This window comes from Pelophylax lessonae (assembly GCF_965119305.1).
Source record: "Pelophylax lessonae genome assembly, chromosome: 3".
Lineage (NCBI taxonomy): Eukaryota > Metazoa > Chordata > Amphibia > Anura > Ranidae > Pelophylax > Pelophylax lessonae.
Window position 1 is genome coordinate 131789253 of NC_138770.1, and position 24310 is coordinate 131813562.

The 24310-nt window shown below is 47.7% G+C and overlaps 1 protein-coding gene across 1 annotated transcript in view; it reads left to right on the plus strand.

Moving 5' to 3' along the window:
* Positions 1–24310, plus strand: part of SMC6 (structural maintenance of chromosomes 6) — a 332391-nt gene that overhangs the window by 188149 nt on the left and 119932 nt on the right. Inside the window, exons 19-21 of the mRNA XM_082248885.1 lie at positions 1660–1740; positions 3186–3356; positions 12229–12366. Coding sequence (XP_082105011.1) covers positions 1660–1740; positions 3186–3356; positions 12229–12366 — 390 coding nt within the window. The remainder of the gene's footprint in view (positions 1–1659; positions 1741–3185; positions 3357–12228; positions 12367–24310) is intronic.

Consider the following 24310-nt stretch of genomic DNA (forward strand, 5'->3'; position numbering starts at 1 on the left):
GGCGATCACTTCGGCTCGCAGAGTATCGGAGCTGGCAGCTTTGTCCTGCAGGTCTCCGTATCTGGTGCTCCACTTGAATAAGGTGGTCTTGCGACCTAACCCTACTTTTCTTCCGAAGAGGATCTCGGAATTTCATCTCAATGAGGACATTGTCTTGCCTTCACTTTGCGCGAAGCCTAAGCATCCGAAGGAGGTGGCCTTACATTCCTTGGATGTTGTTTGGGCGATCAGGGTTTACCTGTCGGAGACTAAGGCTTTTCGCAAGACGGATTTCCTCTTTATCCTTCCTGAGGGGCCTCGGAAGGGCTTGGCGGCGTCGGCTTCTACCATCGCCAAATGGATGAGACAGACCATTGAACAAGCATATGCTTTGAAGGGAAAAGTTCCCCCTATGCCTGTGAAGGCGCACTCTACAAGATCTCTGAGTACGTCTTGGGCCTGTCATCATCGGGCTTCTGTGGCCCAGGTGTGTAAGGCGGCGACTTGGTCGTCCGTTCACACCTTCTCAAAGTTCTACAAAGTGGATGTTCAGGCATCGGCAGATGCTTCCTTTGGCCGCAAGGTTCTTAGTGCGGCAGTACCTTAGGGTCCCTTGTTTTTTTTGTTTTTTTTTTTGGGCCCTTGGCTGTTTGGGATGTTTTTTATCCCTAGGTTATTTGTTCTTCCTGGGTTGTTGCTCCTGTTGAGCAAAACTTTATTTTCGTGTTGCCCAGTTGGTTTCCTTCCTTTGGTAAGGTTCCTTTCTCTGATGTGGGTCCTGCGTTGCCTTGGGCGCGGCTGCGTTTCCCACCCCTCATGTTTTGCACTGCTTTGGGACGTCCCCATAGTGACGACTATGGAGAGGCGGCGACTGTCGGAGGACGTAAGAGAAAACGGAATTTTTGTAAAATCTTACCTGTAAAATTCCTTTCTCTGAGTCCTCCGACAGTCGCCGCCCCCGCCCCTCTTTTGGGGTTTGTTTATGTACTCTACTGCTATTCTACTGAAACTGAGGTATGGATACAGGAAGCAGGAGGGTATTGACTGAGGGGACCACCCCCTGGGGGTGGGATATGCTAAAAGCTTTAATATTGACATATTCTGTTGCCTAGCTACTCCTACGGAGCAAAGGTCAATAACCCCATAGTGACGAATATGGAGAGGCGGCGACTGTCGGAGGACTCAGAGAAAGGAATTTTACAGGTAAGATTTTACAAAAATTCAGTTTTTTCAACAAAGGACCAGTTTACTGTCCTTCAAGCTTTAGGGTGGCTGAATTGGAGTCAGTGGTGGTAGAAAATGTCCCAGGAACAACATTGGTGAGAATAAATGTAGCCTCATGGTAGCTGATCAATAGGAGCAGGAATATTATTCCTCCCACTGTTACCAGTGATGGGGTAATACCCCATTGTTCTTGTCACTGGAAGGAATAGTGCCCCAAAGGCCAGATGAAAGCCAACAAAGGACCACATCTGGCTGCAGTCTGAGGATCCATGGTACAGTCCTTCCAACACTTTTCTAATACTTTTTGTAAGTATTTGAGCTGAATAGCAAGACATGTCTTTTTGCACTATGTTTAATTATATGGAAGGTAGTATTTTTTGTTATGATAAAAAAGAAAGTAAAGCTTTACAGCCATTCAGGATTTTCAATTGTCTTAGTTTTCTTTTCTTGTTATAGGACCAGCTCAGAAAAGCTAATGCTCAGATAACAGATCTGGAAAGTGTAGAGGAGCCGCCATCTATTGATATTGCAACATTGGTGAGACGATTTTTGATATGTAAATAAATTTCAATTTGGGAATGAAATCATACTTTACCATTACCATTTCATATTTGCATGTCATATTTATTAAGGCACTGATTTGAAGAAAAAGAGAAAAAGTTCACAAATAAGGAGCAGAGCCCAGTCATGTAACCTATTAACCAGTTGCCGAACGCCCGCCGCAGTTATACTGTGGCAGGAAGCCGCTCCTGCTCAAACCGACGTAGGTATATGTCGGTTGCGCGGCTGCAACTAGGGGGTGAGCGAGTGCCGCCAATGGCGCGCTCCCGCCCCCCACTCAACAGCAGGGACTCCGAAGCAAGGGACAGGCGGCTCCGATTGCCGCCTGACACCCGCGATCGTTCCCCGCTGAGAGAGAAGAACGGTCAGCTGTTGTAAACACAGTTGACCATTTTTCTCCCCGGAATGATCACAAAGCTCCTGTGATCCTTCTATATAAGAACACAGGTCTCTGTGATAATTTCACAAGCTACGCCCCTAGGTACACATTTAACCCCTTCCCTGCCAGTGTCATTATTACAGTAAAAGTGCATATTTTTAGCACTGATTACTGTAGTAATGTCACTGGTCCCCCCCAAAAGTGTCAAAAATGTCAGTCAGGGGTCCGATCTGTCCGCCGCAATGTCGCAGTCTCGCAAAAATCGCAGATCACCGCCATTACTGGTAAAAAAATAAAATTACATAAATCTTTTCCACAGTTAGAAGACGCGTTAACTTTTGCGCAAACCAATCAAAATACGCTTATTGCGGTTTTGTTTCGTTTTTTACCAAAAATATGTAGCAGAAAACAAGTTGGCCTAAAATGTTAAAAAAAAAATTGATTTTTAAATTTTTTTTTTTTTTTGGAATGTTGTATAGCAGAAATTATTTTTTTTTTTGCTCCAGAATTGTCGCTCTTTTTTTTTTTTTTTTTTTTTATATCGCAAAAAATAAAAATTGCACAGGTGATCAAATACCACAAAAAGAAAGTTCTATTTGTGGGAAAAAAGGTCATCAATTTTATTTAGGTACAGCGTCGCACGACCTCGCAATTGTCCGTTATAGTAACGCAGTGCCGAATCGCAAAATGTGGCCTTGTCATTAAGGGGGAAAATCCTTCCGATCCAGAAGTAGTTAAACTTACATGACTCTCTCCTATCGCGGAGCTGTTTTAAGCAATGAGAACTCTGTTGGGCATCTTTGATTCCACACTGTGGCTTGCATTTTATAAAAAGGGTGGTAAAATGCACATAAAAGCAGAGTATAACAGAGTGCAGGTATTAATAGTTTTGGTCTGTTACAGATCTCCCTATCATCGTGTCTCAATGTTAATATTTCATTGCCGCCTATTAGATATGTTTATTATACTATAATTGCATATATTCATAATAATTTGGTGGACCTGACACTTTTTTTTTTTTTTTTTTTTGTGTGTGTAACAGGAAATTGAATTGCAGGAAGACCAGAGAAAGATTGAGCTGGTAAAGTCTGAGATGGAGAAGGAGCAAAAGAGCATGGAACACCTAAAATCTCTGCTTGTAACTTCTGAGTGTCAGTATGAGGACATTAAAAAGAAAATCAGCTCTGTGTCTGAGTTGGCAGATCCAGTAAAGGTATATACTAGTTTTTTTTTTTTTTTTTTAAACAAGTTTACTTGTTCACTTTATTGTACTATCTTAAAGATTCATGCCTTACAAGAATCTATAGGGTACATGTCAGCATTAAAGTGTACGTTCAGTTAAAATGTTACTAATTGTAAGCCTACTCCCACATCCATTATAAGAGTATATTATATACCCTGTAAAAGAAAAGATGATTTTACTCATCTCGGGTCCCATCACATGATCAGGTCCTAGCACCAGTTTCAGCGTAGAGGTACGTATAAGCATCTTTTCTTTCTCAGAGTAAATAAAATAGTCTTAGCCTTAGTTGAATTTTGACTGAGCTTCCACTTTTAGCTTTACAGTACATGTTAAATAGGATTGTAAATACTCGCCTTTCCTACTGCTATTTCTGCCAAATATCCCTTCAACCCTCAGAAATCATATCCTCAAGTTAGGAAAAATGACACTTCTTGGATTGTTGTCGTCTTGGTCCCCTGGAGCTCTCACTGGTTCCTCCTGACAACCTTCAAATAGTTACAGGAGACACTGATGTGCAGGTTGCCTGGAGGAACCGGCTGGAATTGTGGAGGATGAGGACATTTTTAGGAAGTTTTGGTTTTCTTGTGTACCTCTTGTGCTGATTTCTACTGACTATTGTTGTGTTGTGCAAGTGGGGTAAGTATACACTGTCTCCTTTTACAGCTATGGCTTGACTGAATACATTTTAATAAATCCCATTGTTGAGAGTTAAGATGTTCCTTAAAAAAAGCCTCCCAGTCTAGGCAGCATAATTCACACAGAATGCTAGTATTGATCAACTGAGCTGGCAGGATCATTGTTTTCACTCAAATACTTGTTTAGTGGACTTGCAATGAAATAAGATGATCAGATATATATTAAAAAAAAAAAAGCAAAGCCTGCATGTGTAATGAGTAAATATGGTTGCCACCCATGGAAAATGACATAATATACAGAGCGCCAAGAACTTTAAGACATTGATTTATCAATGTATGTTTACTGGTAATGTAATAAGGCTATTGAGTAAGAGTACACAATACTTACAGGGCTGTACTTTGTATTGTACAGAATTAAGTCTTTTTTTTTTCCAGTTAAAAATGAAAAAGTATAAAAATAAACACTTTCTTGGTTAATACATTTGGCTCTGGCATTTCTTTCCAACATTTGTCTTGTGCAGCGAATTTGTAAGCTAATTCACTACAGTTCTTAATACCCTTATTATCCAAGTCTGTGAAAATGTTCTCTGGTTCCAGCAACACCCTCTCTGAACCCACTTCACCCCTGGGCCCCTTACACATGGGGCAGGCTCCATTGGAGTCCACCCGCTCAGCAGGGAATCTATCGACTGGACGGGCCGGATGGCTGGTTTGTTTCCGTTCCGCTTATGTAGAGTGGACACCGACTCAGCCCATCTGTTTTTAGCGGCTAGGATCGGACGTTGCTTGGAGTCTACGGACATGTGTTGTGCGCCATACATTTGCTCCATAGAGGAGACTGGCGGGTCCGCCTGAAAATGACGGGTGGGACCCGATCAGTCTGCATGTGTGAAAGGCCCCTTGTCCACACATCTTTTGTAACATGATATCAATGGTACACGGAATTGAGTGACAATCTGCTGTAGTTCCATTGAGAAACAGTATGAGAAGCCCCCTAAATCATTTTGTAAAGATCTCTGATATGAGCAATGTTGGAGTGTTTCATGGACAACTATAACAGGTCACACCTAAACCTTTCTTTCTCTTACGCCACCCGATGGTATTAGCCTTCACTAATGGGTAATGGTGCCCTTTGCAGGAGCAAGGCTAGGCAGATAATTGATTATTAGGTTAATACAAAAAATTTTTTATACCTCGGCACGCCACTAGGGGGCCATCCCTCAGCCATTATCCTGAACCCAATCTGACATTACCTCAGTTTTAAGCTGCCTAGCCAAGCTGGTTAGGGCTTTCTGCTGGGACCGTGTGTCTTAGCTTTCTTTGTTTTTTTTTTTTTCTGAATTCATGTGTTTCTAGCTTTTTATTTCTCTCACTATCACTAGTTATTCAGGGATTCCTTTCCTGGAGGATTACAAGTGACTGCAGAGCTGGGCCTCGGACTGGGTATTATAGATCCTTATGGAGTCCCAGCCTGCCAACGAGCGTCGCAGGTTACTGGTACGCCCAGGCCTCTCAACAACCGTGCCCCTCCGAATGGGGACGAGCCTGCGGAGCTGCGCCTTCGCTGAGGGTGTCTCAACCCGGATCGCCCGCGTGTTGCCAGCATCCCTCCTTGGCTGACGGCACCCCCACGGAGGGTGGGAGGTCTCCCGTATCTGAGCGGTGCCCGCTTCCTGGACTGGTGAGTACTGATACCCCCTTGTCCCTGGGGACGTTTGGGGGGTTGTTGGCCCACTCTTAGGGGATAGCAGGGCTGGTGCTCTCTGTAGGATCCCCCTTCTGGCCGGGTTGTTGGTTCTCCCTTCCTCCTCCCGCTGGGGGAGCTGTATGGGGTGCTATAGGGGTCTCCCTGGGGTCCCTGATGATAGCCAGAATGTGTTTGTACACTTTTTTTGCCACCGTTTGGAGCAGCCGCCATGTTTTATGGTGTGCAGATTCTAAGCTCTGTGTGAGGACAGCAGCCATGTTAGGATTTCTGCACATGCTCCCGATCGGGCGCCATCTTGGATGTGGGCAAATGCCTAGTAAGGGCAAGCGGCCATTTTCCCTGTGCCATTTTCCCTGTGACATTTTCCATTGAGTTTTAATAGGCATGTTTTGTCTGGGCTCGAGGGCTGGGCCTCTAGCGATGTGAGGTCACTTCCTCCTTCACACTTTCTCCTGTGTAAAAATGTGCTGACAGGCTGGTGATTTTTGTTAATCCTTCTGTCATTTTTAAACCAAAAGGTTTTTTACTTGTGGCTAGTGTGTTTTCACAGGGGGCTCTTTCTGTTAGTGCAGATTGCAGGGGGGGGCGGAAACTGCCGATTTAAAGGGCCAGCGTCCCTTTTTCATTTTAAGGCAAAAATGGATTCCCAGGATAATAAATTCCCCCGCAGACCTGGTGGGGGCTTCGGGTACACCCGAATCCTCTTCCATGGCCTCCATATCTGCTGCTCTTGCGACTTTGGCGTCACAGGTGAATCTGCTGATGTCGGCACGCTCCTCCAAAAAACGGCCTGTGCCCTCCCAGTTCTCTGACTCTGAGCCTGAATTGGTTGCCACGGACGATGGTCCCCCTGAGGGGTCCCGGTCCTCCGCTTCTGAGAGGTAGGTGGAGGGGGAATCTTCCTCCTCTGGAACGCGCTACGATGGATGCTCTCATTGGCGTCATAAACTCTTAATCTTGACAATGAGCCATCTCAGTCACGTAAGTGGTCCGTTTTCGGGTTCCGCAGACCCCAGAAGTCGGGTCAGGTTTTTTTTCCTGCCCTGAGGAATTTCATGAGATTGTGAATGACCAGTGGCGGTGCATTTAGCAAATGTTGGTGGGTCCGTTTTTGGAGGCGGTGGACAAACGGACGGTGTCCCCAAGAAGGGGGTCACACGGTGTCTAAGCTGAATAAGTCCACCTTGCTGCCAGTAGAGGATTCCCCGGTATTCAGGGATTCGGCAGATAGGCGGGTTCCCTGTTAAAACCTGTGTTTGCCTCAGTGATGGCCTCTCAGGCGCTCACGACATGGTGCAAGGGGCTTCGCAGCACTCTGGTGGCGGAGTTGGCCTCTCTGACTGCACTTGCCATAGTGGATCAGTTCATCCGCACATGTTCCTGTGCGACGCGGCCTTGGACGAGGCTCCGTTGGTCGCCCGGTTGACGGCAGTGGGGATTGTGATCCACCGCATTACCTGGTTAAAGAGCTGGTCCGCTGCCTCGCGTCCAAAAAGACAGTGTCTGAGGTCCCCTATGACGGGTGGTTGTCTTTTTGGGGAAACTCTAGATGAGTTAATTAAGGGGCTAATGGGAGGTAAGAGTACTCTGTTGCCCCAGGTCACCAAGGGTAAGTCCCCCCCGCACGCGAATGGCCCCCCCTTCGAGACCCAACATAATTGCTTTAGTGCCTTTGGGACGCAGGAGAAGGGTAAACTCTTCAGACTTCCTGGTGGCCACAAGAAGCCGTGGTCGGGTAAGCCAAAGGGCGGTCAGTCTGGCTTGGCGGCCCAGTCCACCTCTTCCTGAAGGGATGCCCTCGCCCGTTTTCAGGGTGGGGGGATGTCTGTGTTGCTTTCAGGAACCCTGGTTGTCCGGCATTCAGGACAGGTGGCTTCACAAACTGATTAGTTCAGGGTACAAGATAGGCTTTCGATCTCGCCCCGCAGACAGGTTCTTCCTGTCCAATCTCCAGCTGTCCCCCGAATGGGGGCAGTGCACGATATGCTTGCCCAAGGAGTCATTGTACCCGTTCCTTCACAGGGAAGGTTTCGCGGGTTTTACTTCCGACCTGTTCACGGTGCCCAGGAAAGAGGGCAAGGTACGTCCGATTCTGGATTTGTAGTCTCTGAACCGCTTTGTGTGGGTACAGAAGTTCAGGATGGAATCCATCCAGTCGGTGGTGGCATCATTGAGGCCTGGGGACTTCCTGGCTTGCATCGACTTAAAGGATGCGAATCTAGACACCCCTATTTTCGAGGGTCATCAGAGATACCTCCGCTTTGTGGTGGCTGGGGAGCACTCCCAGTTCGTGTCATTGCCTTTCGGTCTCTCTTCGGCTCCCAGGGTTTTCACCAAGGTGTGGTCTCCGGTTCTAGCTTTACTGCTTTTACGGGGCATTGCGGCCCTCGGTTACCTGGATGACCTTTTGTTATGGTCAAACTCATGTGTGACCTTGGCGAGCGTTCTGACCATGACGGTTCAGACGTTACAGGAGTTCGGGTGAACCATTAATTTTCAGGAGTTTACACTGACTCCCTTAACTCGTCTTCAGCACACTAGGGATGGTCCTGGACTCTGCTCAAACTCGGGTCTTCTGCGGGAGCAGGCTCAATGATCTCTAATCTTTGCGGACCTGCATGCGGGTTCTGGGCCTGATGGTCTCGGCCTTCGAAGCAGTTCCGTTTGCTCAATTTCACACCAGGACTCTGCAAGCAGAGATTCTGGCCGGATGGGACAGGATGCCTCAGTCCTTGGAATGGAGGATTTCATGAAGTCATCCGGTGCACCACGGATGGCAGCTTGGCGGGCTGGGGAGAAGTTCTGGGCATGCTTTGTGCCCAGAGGACGTGGTCGGCAGGGGAGAATTCGCTGCCGATAAACGTCTTAGAGCTCCGTGCGTTCAAGCTTTGTCTGTTCCGGTGGTCATCTCAGCTTCAGGGGTGTCCGGTCCCGGTACAGACGGACAACGCCACGCCTGTGGCTTATATCGATCACCAAGGGGGCACGAGGAGTGCCCGGGCAGCCAAGGAAGTGGCCGAGATTCTGTCTTGCCCGCATGCCCTGGCGATCTCGGCTGTTCACATTCCGGGTGTGGACAACTGGCAGGCGGACTATCTGAGTCGCCAGACTTTGGACCAAGGGGAATGGTTCCTACATCCGGAGGTGTTTCACCTCCTGTGCGCCCGGTGGGGGACCCGGACGTCGATCTGTTCGCGTACTGTCTCAGCAATAGGTGGAAAGGTTAATGGCCAGGACTCGTGATCCTCTGGCAGACGCCGCTGACACGTTGGTGGTGCCTTGGCACCGCTCTCGACTACTGTATGCCTTTCCTCCGATTCAACTGTTGTTCAGGTTCCTCCGCAGGTTGGCATCGGAATGGATGTCAGTCATTCTAGTGGCCCCGGACTGGCCTCGACGGTCCTGGTACGTGGACATCATTCAAATGGTCGTCAAACCTCCCTGGCGGCTTCCACTGCGAGACGATCTTCTGTCTCAAGGACCGATCTTCCATTCTGCTTTAGTCTCTGGCTTTATCGGCATGGCTGTTGAAAGCCAGGTCCTGAGGGATAGAAGCCTTCCACAGGCGGTCATCCCTACCTTGTTAAAGGCTCGTAAAGCCACTCCATGGAAGATTTATCACCGCACCTGGAAAGCGTATATCGCTTGGTGCGAAGCGCATGGTCTTCTTCCTCCTTCCTTCTCGGTGGCGAAGGCCTTGGCCTTCCTGCAGAAGGGCGTGGATCAGCATCTGGCGCGGTCTATGGTCAAGGGTCAGTTGTCGGCCTTGGCCATCTTTTTTTCAATGCCTTTTGGCGTCGCATTCTTTGGTCCGCACCTTCATTCAAGTGGTGCGGCATTTGGCTCCCCCGAGGAGAGCTCCCTTGCCTCCCTGGGATCTGAATTTGGTTTTGTCGGTGTTACAACAACCTCCCTTCAACAACATCAGAGAGATCTGTCTGTGTTGTCACAGTAAGTTGCCTTTCTGGTGACCATCACGTTGGCTCGCAGAGTGTCTGAATTGGCGGCCTTGTCCTGACGTTCTCCTTATCTGGTACTTCTAGAGATAAGGTAGTTCTGCGACTGAATCAGTCGTTTCTTCCCAAGGTGGTTTCTTAATTCCACCTTAATGTGGATGTCGTGTTGCCTTCGCTGTGTGCACGACCCAAGCATCCTAAGGAGATTGCCTTGCATTCTCTGGATGTGGTCCGGGCGGTCAAGGTCTACCTGTCTGCCGCGGAGTCGATTTCGGCAGTCTGATTCTCTGTTTGTTCTTCCTGAGGGACATCGGAAGGGATCGGCCGCCTCCGCAGCGACTATTTCTAAGTGGATCAGACAGAGGATTGTTCGGGCCTATTCCATCACGGGGCAGGTTCCTCCTTTCCCGGTAAAGGCCCATTCTACTCGAGCCGTTAGTGCCTCTTGGGCTTTTCGCCATCAGGCGTCTGTGGCTCAGGTGTGCAAGGCGGCGACTTGGTCGTCCGTGCACATTTTCACAAAGTTTTCCAAACTTGCTGTTTTGGCATCTTCGGATGCTTCCTTAGGCCACAAGTTTTGAGTGCGGCTGTTGTTTTAAGGCAGGGGTGGGGAACCTAAGGCCCGGGGGCCGTATGCGGCCCTCAAAGTCATTTGGTCCGGCCCCCCCCCCCCGTGCAGCTGATCTGTCAGAGTCAGAGCTTCCTATATATTTCCGGCTCTGTTCTGACAGTCTGAGTGAGTCACACCAGAGTGATATCAAATGAACTCCGTCTGTGACCAATACATGAAACACCGCCTCTTCCTCCAGCGCGGCGCCGCTGCTAGCCAGCATTTCCCGCCAGCAGTACACACAGCAGTACCAGCCAGAGCCAGCAGTACCTACAGCACAGTACCAGCCTGTGTCAGCAGTACCCACAGCAGTACCAGCCTGAGCCAGCAGTACCCACAGCAGTACCAGCCAGCAGTACCCACAGCATAGTACAAGCCAGCTGTACCAGTCTGAGCCAGCTGTACCCACCAGCAGTACCAGCCAGCTGTACCCACCAGTACTACCCGCCAGCAATTCTTTTCAAAACTTACCACCACAAAGATTCTAGTGCACTCCAGACTGACCAACGTAAACATGGAAAACCAGTTGCGAGTAGCATCATCATCAATACCAGCTAACATCACACACCTCACCAAAGAGAAGCAGTTGCAGCCATCATATTAGGGGTGAGTTAATTAAATGTTTGACCAAATATAACAGGCACGTTTTTAAGTTGATAATTTTATACGGCCCCCGAATGATTTTATAAATACCCAAATGGCCCTTAGCAGAAAAAAGGTTCCTCACCCCTGTTTTAAGGGGACATTATTTTTGCTGTCCCCCCTTCTTAGGGTGTTTTTTTTACGGTTTCTGGTTTTGTGCCAGTTTTTTTCTGTGGGCTCAGCTTGTTACTGGCCCAGCTGTTTTGCGTTACCTTCTAATTTGGTTGTGTTGCTTTCCCACCCCTCATACCTGCACTGCTTTGGGACGTCCCATTAGTGAAGGCTAATACCATCGGGCAGCGACTGTCAGAGGACGTAAGAGAAAATAGAATTTTTGCAAGAACTTACCCTAAAATTATTTTCTCTGAGTCCTCTGACAGTCGCTGCCCCCGCCCCTCTAGTTTTTGGATCTATGGGTTGTTGCCTTCCGGTACTGCTTGCTACAAACTGAGGTAATATCAGATTGGGTTCAGGATAATGGCTAAGGGATGGCCCCCTAGTGGCGTGCCGAGGTATTAAAGTTTTTTTGTATTAACCTAATAATCAATTATCTGCCTAGCCTTGCTCCTGCAAAGGGCGCCATTACCCATTAGTGAAGGCTAATACCATCGGGCGGCGACTGTCAGAGGACTCAGAGAAAATAATTTTACTATAAGTTCTTACAAAAATTCTATTTTTTTTCTGTAATGAGAGAAAAAGGCTGTCATCTACCTCATCTCAAATGTTAGTGGCTTGGCTGTCATGTTGACAAAAAGTACATTGAATCACTGATGCAAGAGGAGTACGCACACTTAGAATTTTAGTCCAACTTTCCTGATCTTCACACTTCCCTAGGTCTGTATTAAAACTAGTGAGTCAGAATGATAGCCTTGCAGGTAGTAGTTACTGGTTAGTAGATTTATTTTGGTTGTGGAATTTGGGAGATTGCACTTATTTCAATTCAAGAACAGGACACATTTATGGAGCCATTGGTCATGTTCTTCCACCTACAGCTGTGGAAATGCGATGTCATCTGTAATCTTTTAGCAGTGTAATGGGCCATACACACTAAGATTTTCTGAAGACTTTTTTTCCTTTAGACTTACCAAAACCATATAATATGAGGTCAAAGCTAAACACTTTCAATTTGTATGCAATCTGGCAGGCCCTTGCACTACATAGAAAAGGTAAATCTGAAGGAAATCTAACCACAAAAGTTGGATAGTGTGTATCCAGCTTTAGCCACCATGGCTCTTTGGATATGGCCAGTGTTAAATTAATTCTAAAAATGTTTTTTTTTTTTTTTTTCCAGGAAGAACTTCATAAAGCGGAGCAGGAGGTACATAATTGTAAGCGTCATAAGAAGCATTATGAGGAAAAGCTCCGCCTGCATTTACAGGGAATAGAGAAAAGCAAGCGGGAGTTGAGGGCCAAAGAAAGCGACTTGGAGGTAAGAGATAATGACTTTTAATTAGCTTACAAATTCTCCAGATGTCATTAACTTTAAATTACACAAGGCAACACATTTTTTTTTTTAAGTTTCTCTATCGTTAATTGACAGACGCAGCTCCATATTCTTCTTAACCATTGGGTTATGCTGTCCCCTATAGGAGTAAGACACTAAGTAGGAAAAATCTTTACCATGCCTATGGGGCAGTCCCTGAGGGCATACACCCACTCACTCTGCTATAGGCATTCAGTTTGTTTCTGCCTAATTTAGGAGTAGAACCTAGTTCCCAGCTGGGACTTCGGTCTTAGCTTGCTTTTTTTTATTTTAAAGGGAATGGTGATTAGTGCCCCCCCCATAGCTCTTGCAGTCTCGGGGTGGATGTGGGCCCCTCCTTGGGATGGTCAGACCCCCGGGTTCCTTTCCAGTTCCCCCAGCCCCTCTTACAGTCACGGTGGTCTTTTGGCCCCAACCTACCCCCATGGCCACGCACTTCGGGTGCTCTGCGGTGAGGATGATTCCTTTTTTTTTTTTTTTTTTACTGCTGCATATGCACGTGCAAGGGTGCTGGTGGATGCGCTGATTGTATCAGTGCAGAAAATTTTTAACATGGGAGGGCTGGTTCCCTCGGGGCCCGCAGATCCCCTAAAAGCGGCAAAGGTACTCCCTTTTCCCGCCTACTGTGACAAAATTGTCACGCGTCAGTGGACATATTCTTAATGCAATAATGGTAACCACGCATGGTGTGGCTGAAAAGCTGGTCTGTGGACCAGGCTTCTAAAAAGGCGCTATCATATCTCCCCTTTACGGGGGGCCGCCTATTTGGGTCTTTGTTGGATGAACTGATAAAGGACTCACAGATGGGAAGAGTACTCTTCTTCCTCTATCTGCTAAGGGCAAGTCAGTGCGTAATCGACGGGGCCCTTTGTTTTCAGCACACAGGCAGCCCCTTCGTGCCTTCGGCATACAGGAGAAAGGCTCTAAGCCATTTAGATCATCTGGTTGCAAGAAGACGTGGTCGGGTAAGCCGAGAACAGGCCCCTCCAGATCTGCGGACAAATCTCCGTCTGCATGAAGGGATGCCCTCTCCTGGGGTGGGGGGACGTCTTAGTTTTCTGTCCAGAACCAGGGGCCTCCTTGATTCAGGACAAATGGGCCCACGAGCTTCTCCGATCGGGTTACAAGATCGAATTCAGGTCCCGACTGTCGGACAGATTCTTCCTGTCCAATCTACACCTATCTTCAGATCGGTTAAGGGATCTACAAGGGACGATACAAGATCTGCTGTTGCAAAGGGTGATTGTGCCAGTTTCCTCTTGGGAACGCTTTCAAGGGTTTTATTCAAACCTGTTTACTGTTCCCTGGAAAGAAGGGAAAGTGCGTCCAATTCTGGAGCTCAAGGCTCTGAATCGCTTTGTGCAGGTACAGAGGTTTCGAATGGAGTCCATTTGCGGGGAGTGGCATTCATACACCAAGGGGACTTTTTGGCCTCTATCGATATCGATTACGCAAATCTGCACATCCATATTTACACTGGTCACCAACATTTTCTTTACTTCGCTGTAGGAGGGGAACATTATCAATTTGTGGGTTTACCCTTTGGTCTCGCCTTCACCCCCAGGGTCTTCACCAACGTGTTGGCTCCGGTATTGGCATTACTGAGACAGCGGGGTATTGCGGTACGAGGGTACCTGGACGATGTCCTCTTAAGAGCAGACTCCCACTCAGTTCTGGTGGGCGATCTGTCAATCACTGTACGGACTGTAAGAGTTCAGTTGGACCATCAATTTCAGAAAATCTGCTCTGGTCCCAGCCTCTAAATTGGTTTATTTGGGACTGACTCTGGACTCAGCCTCTGTGAGGGTGTTTCTTCCCCCGGGAAAGCTGCAAAAGTTGCAGAGGGTGATCTTTGGACAATCTGATTCTGTTGAGTGAAAACTCAAGAAGTGCTCTTCTGTGGTGACTCCGTTCCTTGGCCCTGCGTCAGGGCAAGTCCTGCCTTCCATTGTATTGGACCGTGGTAACCATGAATGCCAGGCCTGTCTGGCTAGAGGAGGGGGGAAGGAGTTCTTGGAAAGCTGTGTGTCCAGGGGAACTGGAAAGGATCCAGACTTCCGATAAATATTCTGGAACTCAGAGCGATAATGCTTTGCTTGAGTCACCAGATAAATCATCTGCAGGGTTATCCATATCCGATTTAATCAGACAATACGGCCATGGTTTACGTCAATCATCAAGGGGGTACCAAGAGTGTCCTGGCAGCCCGGGAGGTGGCCGAGATCCTAAAAATGGACAGAAAATTTTGTTCCAGCCCTCTCCGCCATGCATATCCCCGGAGTGGAGATCTGGAAGGCAGATTACTTGTCGTCTGGTGTTGGATCAGCTGGAATGGTCCCTTCACTCGGAGGTGTTTCACCTGCTGTGTGTGCTGTGTGTCCGGTGGGGGACACCCGATGTAGACCTGTTAGTTTCTCGGCTCAACGAGAAGGTACAGAGGTTTGTAGGCCAGGTCTTGGGATCCTCTGGCCGACGCCACAGATGCACTGGTGGCTCCTTGGGGTCAGTATCGGCTGATCTATGCGTTTCCTCCACTGAAACTTCCACGGCTTCTGCGCAGAATAGAGGTGAAAAGGATTCTGGTCATTCTTGTGGCCCCAGACTGGCTTCGCCCATTTTGGTATGCAGATCTGGTAAGGTTGGTCGCCGATGCTCCTTGGAGACTTCCTCTCGGGGAAGATCTGCTGTCTCAAGGGCTGATTTTCCATCCTGCTTTACAGTTGCTGGCTTTAATGGCGTGGCTGTTGAAAGCCAGGTATTGAAGGAGACTCAGTGATCCCTACACTGGTAAAGGCTAGAAAATCTACCTCTAGGAAGATTTATCATTGTACGTTGAAATTGTACATCTCATGGTGTGAGTTGCTTAAGGTGCATCTACGCTCCTTTTCAGTGGCCAGGATTTTGGCTTTTCTCCAAAGAGGGCTATTAAAGGCCAGGTGTCATTTTTGGCTGTGTTTTTCCAATGCTACAGATTCCTTGATTCGCACTTTTATTCAAGGAGTTCGCCATATGGCTCCTCCGATACAGTCCCTGTTATCTCCGTGGGATCCTAACTTGGTACTCTATTTTCTTCAAAAACCTCCCTTTGAAAACATTAGGGAGATTTCTCTGCTTACACTTTCACAGAAGGTAGCCTTTTTGGTGGCTTAGTACCTCTGCCCACAGAGTGTCTGAATTGGTAGCGCTGTCCTGCAGTTCACCTTATCTGGTGGTCCATGGAGATAAAGTGGTACTTCGACCTAATCAGTTGTTTCTTCCTAAGGTGGTTTCTGATTTCCATTTGAATGAAGACATTGTGTTGCCTTCACTCCCGTCTTAAGCCCAAGCATCCCAAGGAAATTGCCTTGCATTCTTTGGATGTGGTTTGGGCAGTTAGGGTTTACCTGGCGATTACTGAGTCTTTCAGAAAGTCAGTCTCTCTTTTTGTCCTCACGGAAGGACCTTGGAAGGGATTGGCTGCACCTGCTCGACCATATCCAGATGAATCGGGCAGAAGGTGGTACAGGCGTGTTCACTTAAGGGTCAGGTTCCACCCATACCTTTTGAAGACGCATTGTACTAGGGTGCTGAGTGCCTCTTGGGCTTTTCGCCCTCAGGTGTCAGTAATACAAGTTTGCAAGGCGTCAATTCTGTTCATGCAGTCACAAAATTCTACAAGTAGATATGTTGGCATCCTTTGGATGCTTCTTTTGGCCGCAAGGTTTTGCAGACTGCTGTTTTAAAATATTTTTTTTTTCTTTCTTTGAAGGGGTATGTTGTTTCTTAGGTGTGCTCCAGTTGCTCCTTGTTGAGCTCCATGTTACCTGGTTGGCTAAGTTTACCCTTGTGGAATTACCTTCTTTTCTGCGTGGTTTTCCCACCCCTTAAGAAGAATATGGAGCTGCGTCTGTCAATGAACGATAGAGAGAACTGGATTTTTGACTTACTGTAAAATCCTTTTCTCTGAAGATCATTGACAGATGCAACATCCGACCCTCTATTTATGTGTGGGTTGGTGTTTTTTTCTTCTGACACTGCTTGCAACAAAACTGAATGCCTATAGCAGAGTGAGTGGGTGTATGCCTTCAGGGACTGCCCCATGGGCTTGGTAAAGATTTTTCCTGTTTATTGTCCTACTCCTGTAGGGGGCAGCATAACCCAATGGTTAAGAAGTATATGGAGCTGGGTCTATCAATGAACTTCAGAGAAAAGGATTTTACGGTAAGTCAAAAATCCAGTTTTTTTGCTTTCTTGGTGATTGATAGAGACCCCTTTAAACTGAACACAAATATATTTTCAGAATGACTGTTTTAGGTAGCAATCTTGAAAAATTAACTTTTAATGACTATAATGTTTTTTTTATTTTATGCCATCATTTTTTTTTGACACACTACACTGCTTGAGTTCAACAGGATCGACTGTTTTTTTGCTGCTTATTTTTGCTTGTACTCAGTCCTGTCCAGTGTATCTGGCTGCAGTGTCCAACAATAGTCTGCCGGCATTGATGAATTCCAGTTGCCCCTGATACCATTTTTCCATTGCAGCAATGTCCTAGGGAAACCTTTCGCCATATTTGTCACCAACAGCACCTAGATTTTTAGGAAAGAAGTCCAAGTGTGAATGCAGAAAATAAATCTTCAGTGACTTGTTGCACTTTATATTCTTGTATGCTGTAGGATGTTTGTCAACCAGCTGAATGAATTTTGTGCTTTGTAGTTGCAACGAAAATTTTCAACAACATCTTAAATGCTTTGCAGGCAATTTTTCTCTGGCCCCAATAATAGAACTTCGAACTGTTTGTCATTGATAACATATTCAATCTGTGGACCAACAAAAATGCTGATTGTAAATGATTATTATTATTTTTTTTTTAAATATTTCTCTTTCGTTCATTGACGGATTTTCTTGACCATTGGGTTATGCTGCCCCCTACAGGAGTAGGACATTAGGCAGGAAAAAACGTTACCACGCCTATGGGGCAGTCTCCCACTTCCTGCTACCGGCACTCCGTTCTTTTTTTTACCTAGTCAGGAGTAAGGACCTAGTTCCTTGCTGGGATCTCTGGTCCTAGCAGTTTTTGTATTTTTCTTTTTAAACAGATTTTTATCCTCTATTAATATTTTCTGTTCCTGTGAGAACTTCAATCAACTGCTGGACTAGGCAATGCACTGGATATTCTAGATCCTTACGGTCTCCCCAGTCTGGCCAGCGAGTGCGACCCAATCTCCGCTCCGCGCTAGGTCAGCTGCGACATAGACTCACTCGACGGGGGGCTGGCCAGCAAGTTAAACGTCTCGCGAGAATGCTCAGACCTGGTCACGGAGTCGCAGTGTACCTCTGGCCCGCAGCACCCCCATTCCAAGATGGTTTGGTGGTCTACCTAGAGTGGTGCCCACCCAGTTTCCATGGTACTGCAAGTAGTGTCCCCCCTTTTACTAGTGGCCTGTTGGGGGGGGGGATGTGGGCTCTTCCCTGGGTTGGTCGGACCCCTTGAGTTCCTGTCCTTTCTGCATGCATCCTCCCTCATTCATTGGGGTCCTGCTGTGGACCACCCCCCAGGGCAATGGAGGCCGGGGGGCGCGCCTCCGGCTTCTACAAATGTGTTTTTTGGGGGGGGGGGTGGTCCTGCTGGGGCTCCCCTTCCTGCCCATTTGTTTTCTGGGGGTTCTCTGGGGTCCCGAGAGTCGCCATTTTTATCGTGGACGGCTGCTCTATCTATTGGCGGCCGTGTTTGTATAGTGCGGCTGCCATTTTCTTGAAGTTTCCCATTGAATAAAGCGGCCGACATGTTTTTGAAGCCTACAGAGCGGTGATTCGGCGGTGGGCCACTAGTGTTAACTCCTGCATTTCCTCTTTTTCTCTGATTGCCGCACGGCGTGCAGCTGAACGTTTTGCTCTGTACCTGGGTTAGTGGTGGCGAGTCCCTGAGTATGTAAAAAGCTCTCCCTCTTCTCTGCTATAGCAGCAACTGTATGTGATCAGGACAGGAATCGCAGTGCATTCCTGTTCAAATCCCATGTGATTCTTAGCAGTGCGATTTGAGCCCATTTATTTTGTATGAACTCAAATTGCATCACAAAGGTAACCGTTTCAGGTATCGGAGTATTTGCATGACTACTTGTGCAAATGCTTAGTATCGGCGCAACCCTAGTTTAAATTACCGGCTGTTTTTGTGATTAGCAGCCAAAAATCTATCATATGCACCAGAAAGTGTTCAGGAAACTATATCATTGTTGTCCTGTGTTATTTATTATAAAAATTGAACATTTTCTACATTTAATTGAATTGGATTATCATAAATTAGAACTGTGGCCAGGATATAAATATTCAAATATATTCATATATATTTTTAAAAAGCAGAACTACACCCTGAAATTGCATGTTAAAAATAAAAAATATGGCATTAATACACCCTTGAAAAACTGTTTTTGTGATTTTCAAGAAAGTCTCCCAGCTGCTTTGCGAGCATATTTCAGGCTGTGAGTTTCTATGATTTGATTCAGCTCTTCTGGCTACATAGTGCAGAAGTCACAGGCTTTTCACACCGTCCTTGTGATCCTATTTTGACATAAGGGGTGTAGAGACCATCACTGCATAAGACAAAATGGCTCCTCCCAGTCCCCCACCCTGTGTTCTCTCTTCTCAAAAGAACAGAAGTTGGGGAGGGGGTTAGAAAATGCCCGGTTACGGGCCTGATACGGAATGAAAAATAAAATCCTACAAATAACTTGCTGTGGGGAAAGGATTACACCGCTTCCCTCAGATTGTGGATTTTTACAGAGAATAGCACACACATGCAAAATAAATGACTGGAATATAAAGGCAATCAATAAATAGAAATGGGGATTTAGTCCCACCATATGGCCATATAGTGCTCAAGCCCACCACTACGTCAAAGTGTGCCCCCCCCCCCAGCTCTTTGTTTGTCCCTCAAATTGTGGCACCACCCTCCTCTAGAGATTTGCAGACTAGGCAAGATGGCATATGATTAATATGAAATATAGATAATGCAAAAAGTATAGGAGTAGCAAGTGTGTATGCATTGTTTGTGACTTGCAATTTAAGTGTCTGCCAGTAAAAAGAATATGTATACTACTGCTTTCAAACTTGACTTCTGTAGCAGCAGGCATTGTGGAGTAATTTATCTGAAGCTGATTTTCATCTGCAGGTTCTTGATTTTACATTCACTTTCTCTTGGGAGATCAGTTTCCCTTACCAATAGTAACTAAACAGTTTAGCTTCCCCTGCTCTCCTCCTTACTGTGACTTGGAAACTCAGCTTCTCCTGCTTCCCTCCCAGCAGTGCCCTGGAAGCTCAGTTTATTCTGCGCTCATCCTCCCAGCAGTTACTTAGCAGCCTGCTTTATCTCTAATGTAAATACACAGAAATCATGGAGAGCAGAGTGCAGAGATCCAATTTTAACAACTTTGCAGTTTCTCTTGTTGCTTAAGAATGAATTACTTCACAGTGTCTGCAGCTACAGAGGTCAGTGATGATTTGTTTTAAAGTGTATTTACAACTTGTTAAGAATATGTAAATAGTTGAATGTTCACAGTTCTACTCTTATTAAAATATAATTATTTAAAAACTGACATCATTGCTAAAATAATGCGGTTCATGGGAGAGCATGGATAGATGCCTTAATTTGGTATGGTCTATGACAAAGGTTTTACTGTATAGCAGATTAATCTACAACTGTCATTTAACATTGTGCTTCTCAGATCACACTGCTGTGACATCCAACGTCTTCCAAACCGTTCATAGCTGTGATACACAAACTTGGTTGAACCTAATGGTACTATGAAGTGGAAGTGAACATCATCCTTCAATAATATTCCAAAACCTTCTGACAGTAAAATAATTCCTTAACCCCCAACTACAACAGAGCAGTGCTGTAGCCATCTTTCAGCTAAAGCCCGGCTCTGTTGTTCTGAGAGGGTGTCCATGGACGTCCTCTCTGAACCACCCCCGTGTGGCGCGCTCTGTAAACATGTCCTATGGATAGGGAAAAACTTACCAGTACAGGGGCTGTCCCAAAAAAATTCAAAATATCTGGTTCCTTTAGCTACCCAGGACTAGATGCCTCTGCCTCTTCTCCTTTAATTGATGTAGGTGACAATGGGGTTGCTCTGTGTTCACCACCATGGTCTTATTTGTTTAACTAAAGGTTATGTGCATTGATGGTATTACTAGTTTGATTTCTGCATTTCTTCTCGGAACCACTGTTGTCAATGTTTTACATTTAACAGCTACCTTTTCTATGGTCTAATGTGTCTCTTTAAAAAAATGCACCGAAATTTAATTTGATCCTGTGAACATTTTGGTTTTCATTTTTTTTTTTTTTTGCCTGTGTCTGTATTTTATGTTGTACAAAAAGTTAATAAAAATCACTTGAACGAGAAAAAAAAAAGTTTCTCTTACGTCCTCCGACAGTCGCCGCCCACTCACAAGTCTTCACCAATGGGTATTGACCTTTGCTCCGTAGGAGTAGCTAGGCAACAAGAATTGTTAATACAAAGCTTTTAACATAGACACACCCCTAGGGGCTGTCCCCTCAGTCAATACCTCCCTGCACCAGCATTCCCAACTCAGTTTGACTTTGCCTAGCTTAGGAGTAGCTGGCTATCCTGTGCTGGGGCTCAGTCTCAGCCTTCTACCCTTTCTTTGATTTTATTTCAAGTATTTTTCTCTTTTCCTTACTAGCTGTTATTTTGTCAGCCTTAGTTTAGGGATCTTCTGATGAAGAATTATCATGCGGAGCTGGGTCTCGGACTGGCCGCCATGGATCCCAGGGCTGAGAGCCAGATGGATCCCCAGCCTGCCATCGAGCGTTCAGCTTAGGTTTTACCCTGGAAAAATTGAACGACCCATCCCTGTTCGCTGCAGGGATGCTGCCTGTGAGGTGGCTACCTCACTGGACGCCATGACTGCGGTCCACAAGCGTCCGGGCTGCGGCACTCCCTGTCTGCCCTGATAGCGGTTTGTCGCTGGAGACAGCTCCCCACGCCATCTGGTACGGTAAGCACCTTCTGTGTGGGGACCTTTTCTGTAGGGGTGTCAGTCTGTGGCTGTGTATTACCCTCCATGGCTGTGTAACTTCGGGCTCGATGTCTGATCCCTGTGTGGCTGCACTCCCTGTGGGCTGCGAGGGGGGGCCATCCTGCTCTGCTGTTTATTATGCTCTGGGTGCAGTTTGTGTGCAGACGTGTGTGTGCGGCGATCGCTGCGGCGATCCGCCATTTTATTTGCCTATATACTGTGACCGGCCCTGTCCCTATGCAGCGCCGTGTTTTGGCGCCATTCGCCGCCATTTTGGCGGGCGATACTACTCATGCACATGGCGGCGCCATTTTATTGTAGCCTTTTTCTCTCTGCTGCCATTTTGCTGGAGCCTTCCATAGGCTATATCAATCAATCAGCATTGCATCACTTCCTCTTTCCCCGGGAACAGCGATCGGTGGCAGCAGTCTGGTGTGCTCTCTCCAGGTTTTTACCTTTCTGTCCTGTCATTCCTTGCTCAGTATTTGTCTATCCCTGCGGGGTCAGTGCATACAGCAGTGTGCGGTGGGCTGCGCTCGACGTGGTTTTAAGGGGCCTGTACCTTTATTGCTTTTCTGTACTGGGGCATGGATTCTCAGGATAGCAAGTTTCCCCCCGCCCTGGTGGGGGACCAGGGGGCTGCTGCACCCTCCGAGGGGGCCGATCTGACCACTGTAGTGGCTTCCTTGGTGTCTCAGGTGCAGATGCTGCTGGCTGAACAATCTGCAAAAAGGGCCAGGTTATCCATTTCCTCTGATTTAGAGGGCGATGTGGCTGCTGTGGCTGGCGTACCCTTCTCAGGGTCCTGCTCATCTTTGGACCTTGTGGGGTCTGAGGGAGAGCCTGAGGTGGAGGGGGTTGATGTTTCTCCCCCTGGCTCGCCTGAAGAGCTTGCACTCATGAATGAGCTGATTGCTTCCATAAAGGACACCTTGCACCTGGAGGATGAGCCTACTCCTCCTGCTTAGGATGTCTGCTTTCGGAACACAGAGGGCTCGCAAATCAGCGCAGGTTTTTCCCTGCCCTGCTGAATTTCACCATACGGTTAATGAACAGTGGCGCAATTTAAAGAAGCCTTTTACTGTGCCAAATAAGTTTAAATTGCTTTATCCACTTGCGCCTTCCACCGACGAGCGTTGGTGTGTGGCGCCTCCGGTGGATCACGCGGTAGCCGTTTTGAACAAAGCTACTGCGGTGCCCTCCGAGGATACCCCGGTTTTCCGGGACCCTACGGACAGGAGAATAGAGTCTCTCGCCCGTCATGCTTATATGGTGGCTGGTTCTATGCTGAAGCCTATTTTTGCTTCCATTATGGCGGCACAGGCTGTTGCTGATTGGACCAAGATGCTCAGGCGCACCTTGGTGGCTGATTCCGCTCCGCCTACCACGTTGGCTATGGTGGATCAGATCCATCAGGGTGTCATGTACTTGTGTGATGCGGACTTGAATTTAGCTCCCTTGGCTGCGTGCCTGTCCAGCGTGGCGGTACTGAACCGTCGTCTCATTTGGCTGAAGAATTGGTCGGTCGACCAATCTTCTCGCAAGACGCTGGCGGATTTTCCCTACGCGGGGTCTCGCCTTTTTGGCGAGGCTTTGGATACCCTGATAAAAGGGGTTACGGGGGCAAGAGTACTCTCCTGCCCCAGTCTTTCAAGCATAAGTCTTTCCGTGGGAAGCGGAATTCCTCGTCTAGGCCCTCTCAGGGGTCCTTTCGTGCCTTTCGGTCGCAGTCCAAGGGCAAGCCCTTCAAGGGCCAAGGCTCCCAGAAGAAGCCGTGGGCAGGGAAGCAGAAGTCCGGCCAGTCCGGTTCGACTTCCCATACCACTTCCGCCTGAAGGGGCGCCCTCACCCGCTTCTAGGGTGGGGAGACGTCTGCGCGGTTTCCTACAACCTTGGCTGGCCCGCATTCGGGACAGGTGGGTTCAGGAAATCGTTCGATCTGGTTACAAGATCGAATTTCTCTCTCGGCCGGCGGGCAGATTTTTTCCCTCAAATCTTCAGCTGTCTCCGGAGCGCTTGCAGGATTTGCACCTGGCGGTGCGGGCCCAGGGGGTGGTGGTCCCGGTGCCTCATCGGGACAGATTTCGGGGGTTTTACTCCAATCTGTTCACTGTGCCCAGAAAGGAGGGCAAAGTGCGTCCGATTCTGGACTTGAAAGCTCTGAACCGCTTTGTGCGGGTTCGCAAGTTTCGCATGGAATCCCTGCGCTCAGTGGTGGCTGCCCTGAGTCCGGGGGAATTCATGGCCTCCATCGATCTGAAGGATGCGTACCTACACATCCCCATTTTCGAGGGTCACCAGAGATACCTTCGATTCGCCATTGCGGAGGATCATTACCAATTTGTGGCGTTACCTTTCGGTCTCGCTTCGGCTCCGCGGGTTTTTACCAAAGTGCTGGCGCCGGTTCTGGCCCTGTTGCGAGCACAGGGCATTGCTGTCTTGGGGTATCTGGACGATATCCTGATACGGTCAAACGCCAGTCAGAGCCTGGTGACCGACCTGTCCACCACGATGCAGACTCTGCAGGAGTTCGGTTGGACCATAAACATTCCGAAGTCGACTCTGTGTCCTTCGGTTCGCCTTCCCTACCTGGGAATGATTCTGGACTCTGTCCAAGCGAAGGTTTTCCTACCGGAAGACAAGCTTCGGACTCTTCAGGACGAGGTCAGGTCCCTCAGGGACAACCGGCACTCGTCTCTCCGGACATGCATGAGATGTCTAGGTCTAATGGTCTCGTCTTTCGAGGCGATCCCTTTTGCCCAGTTTCACACGCGGGGTCTCCAGGCGGAGATTCTGACCGAGTGGGATGGGCGGCCGCAATCCCTGGATCTGCGGATCTCGTTGAGCCACGACACCAGAAGGGATCTTCTGT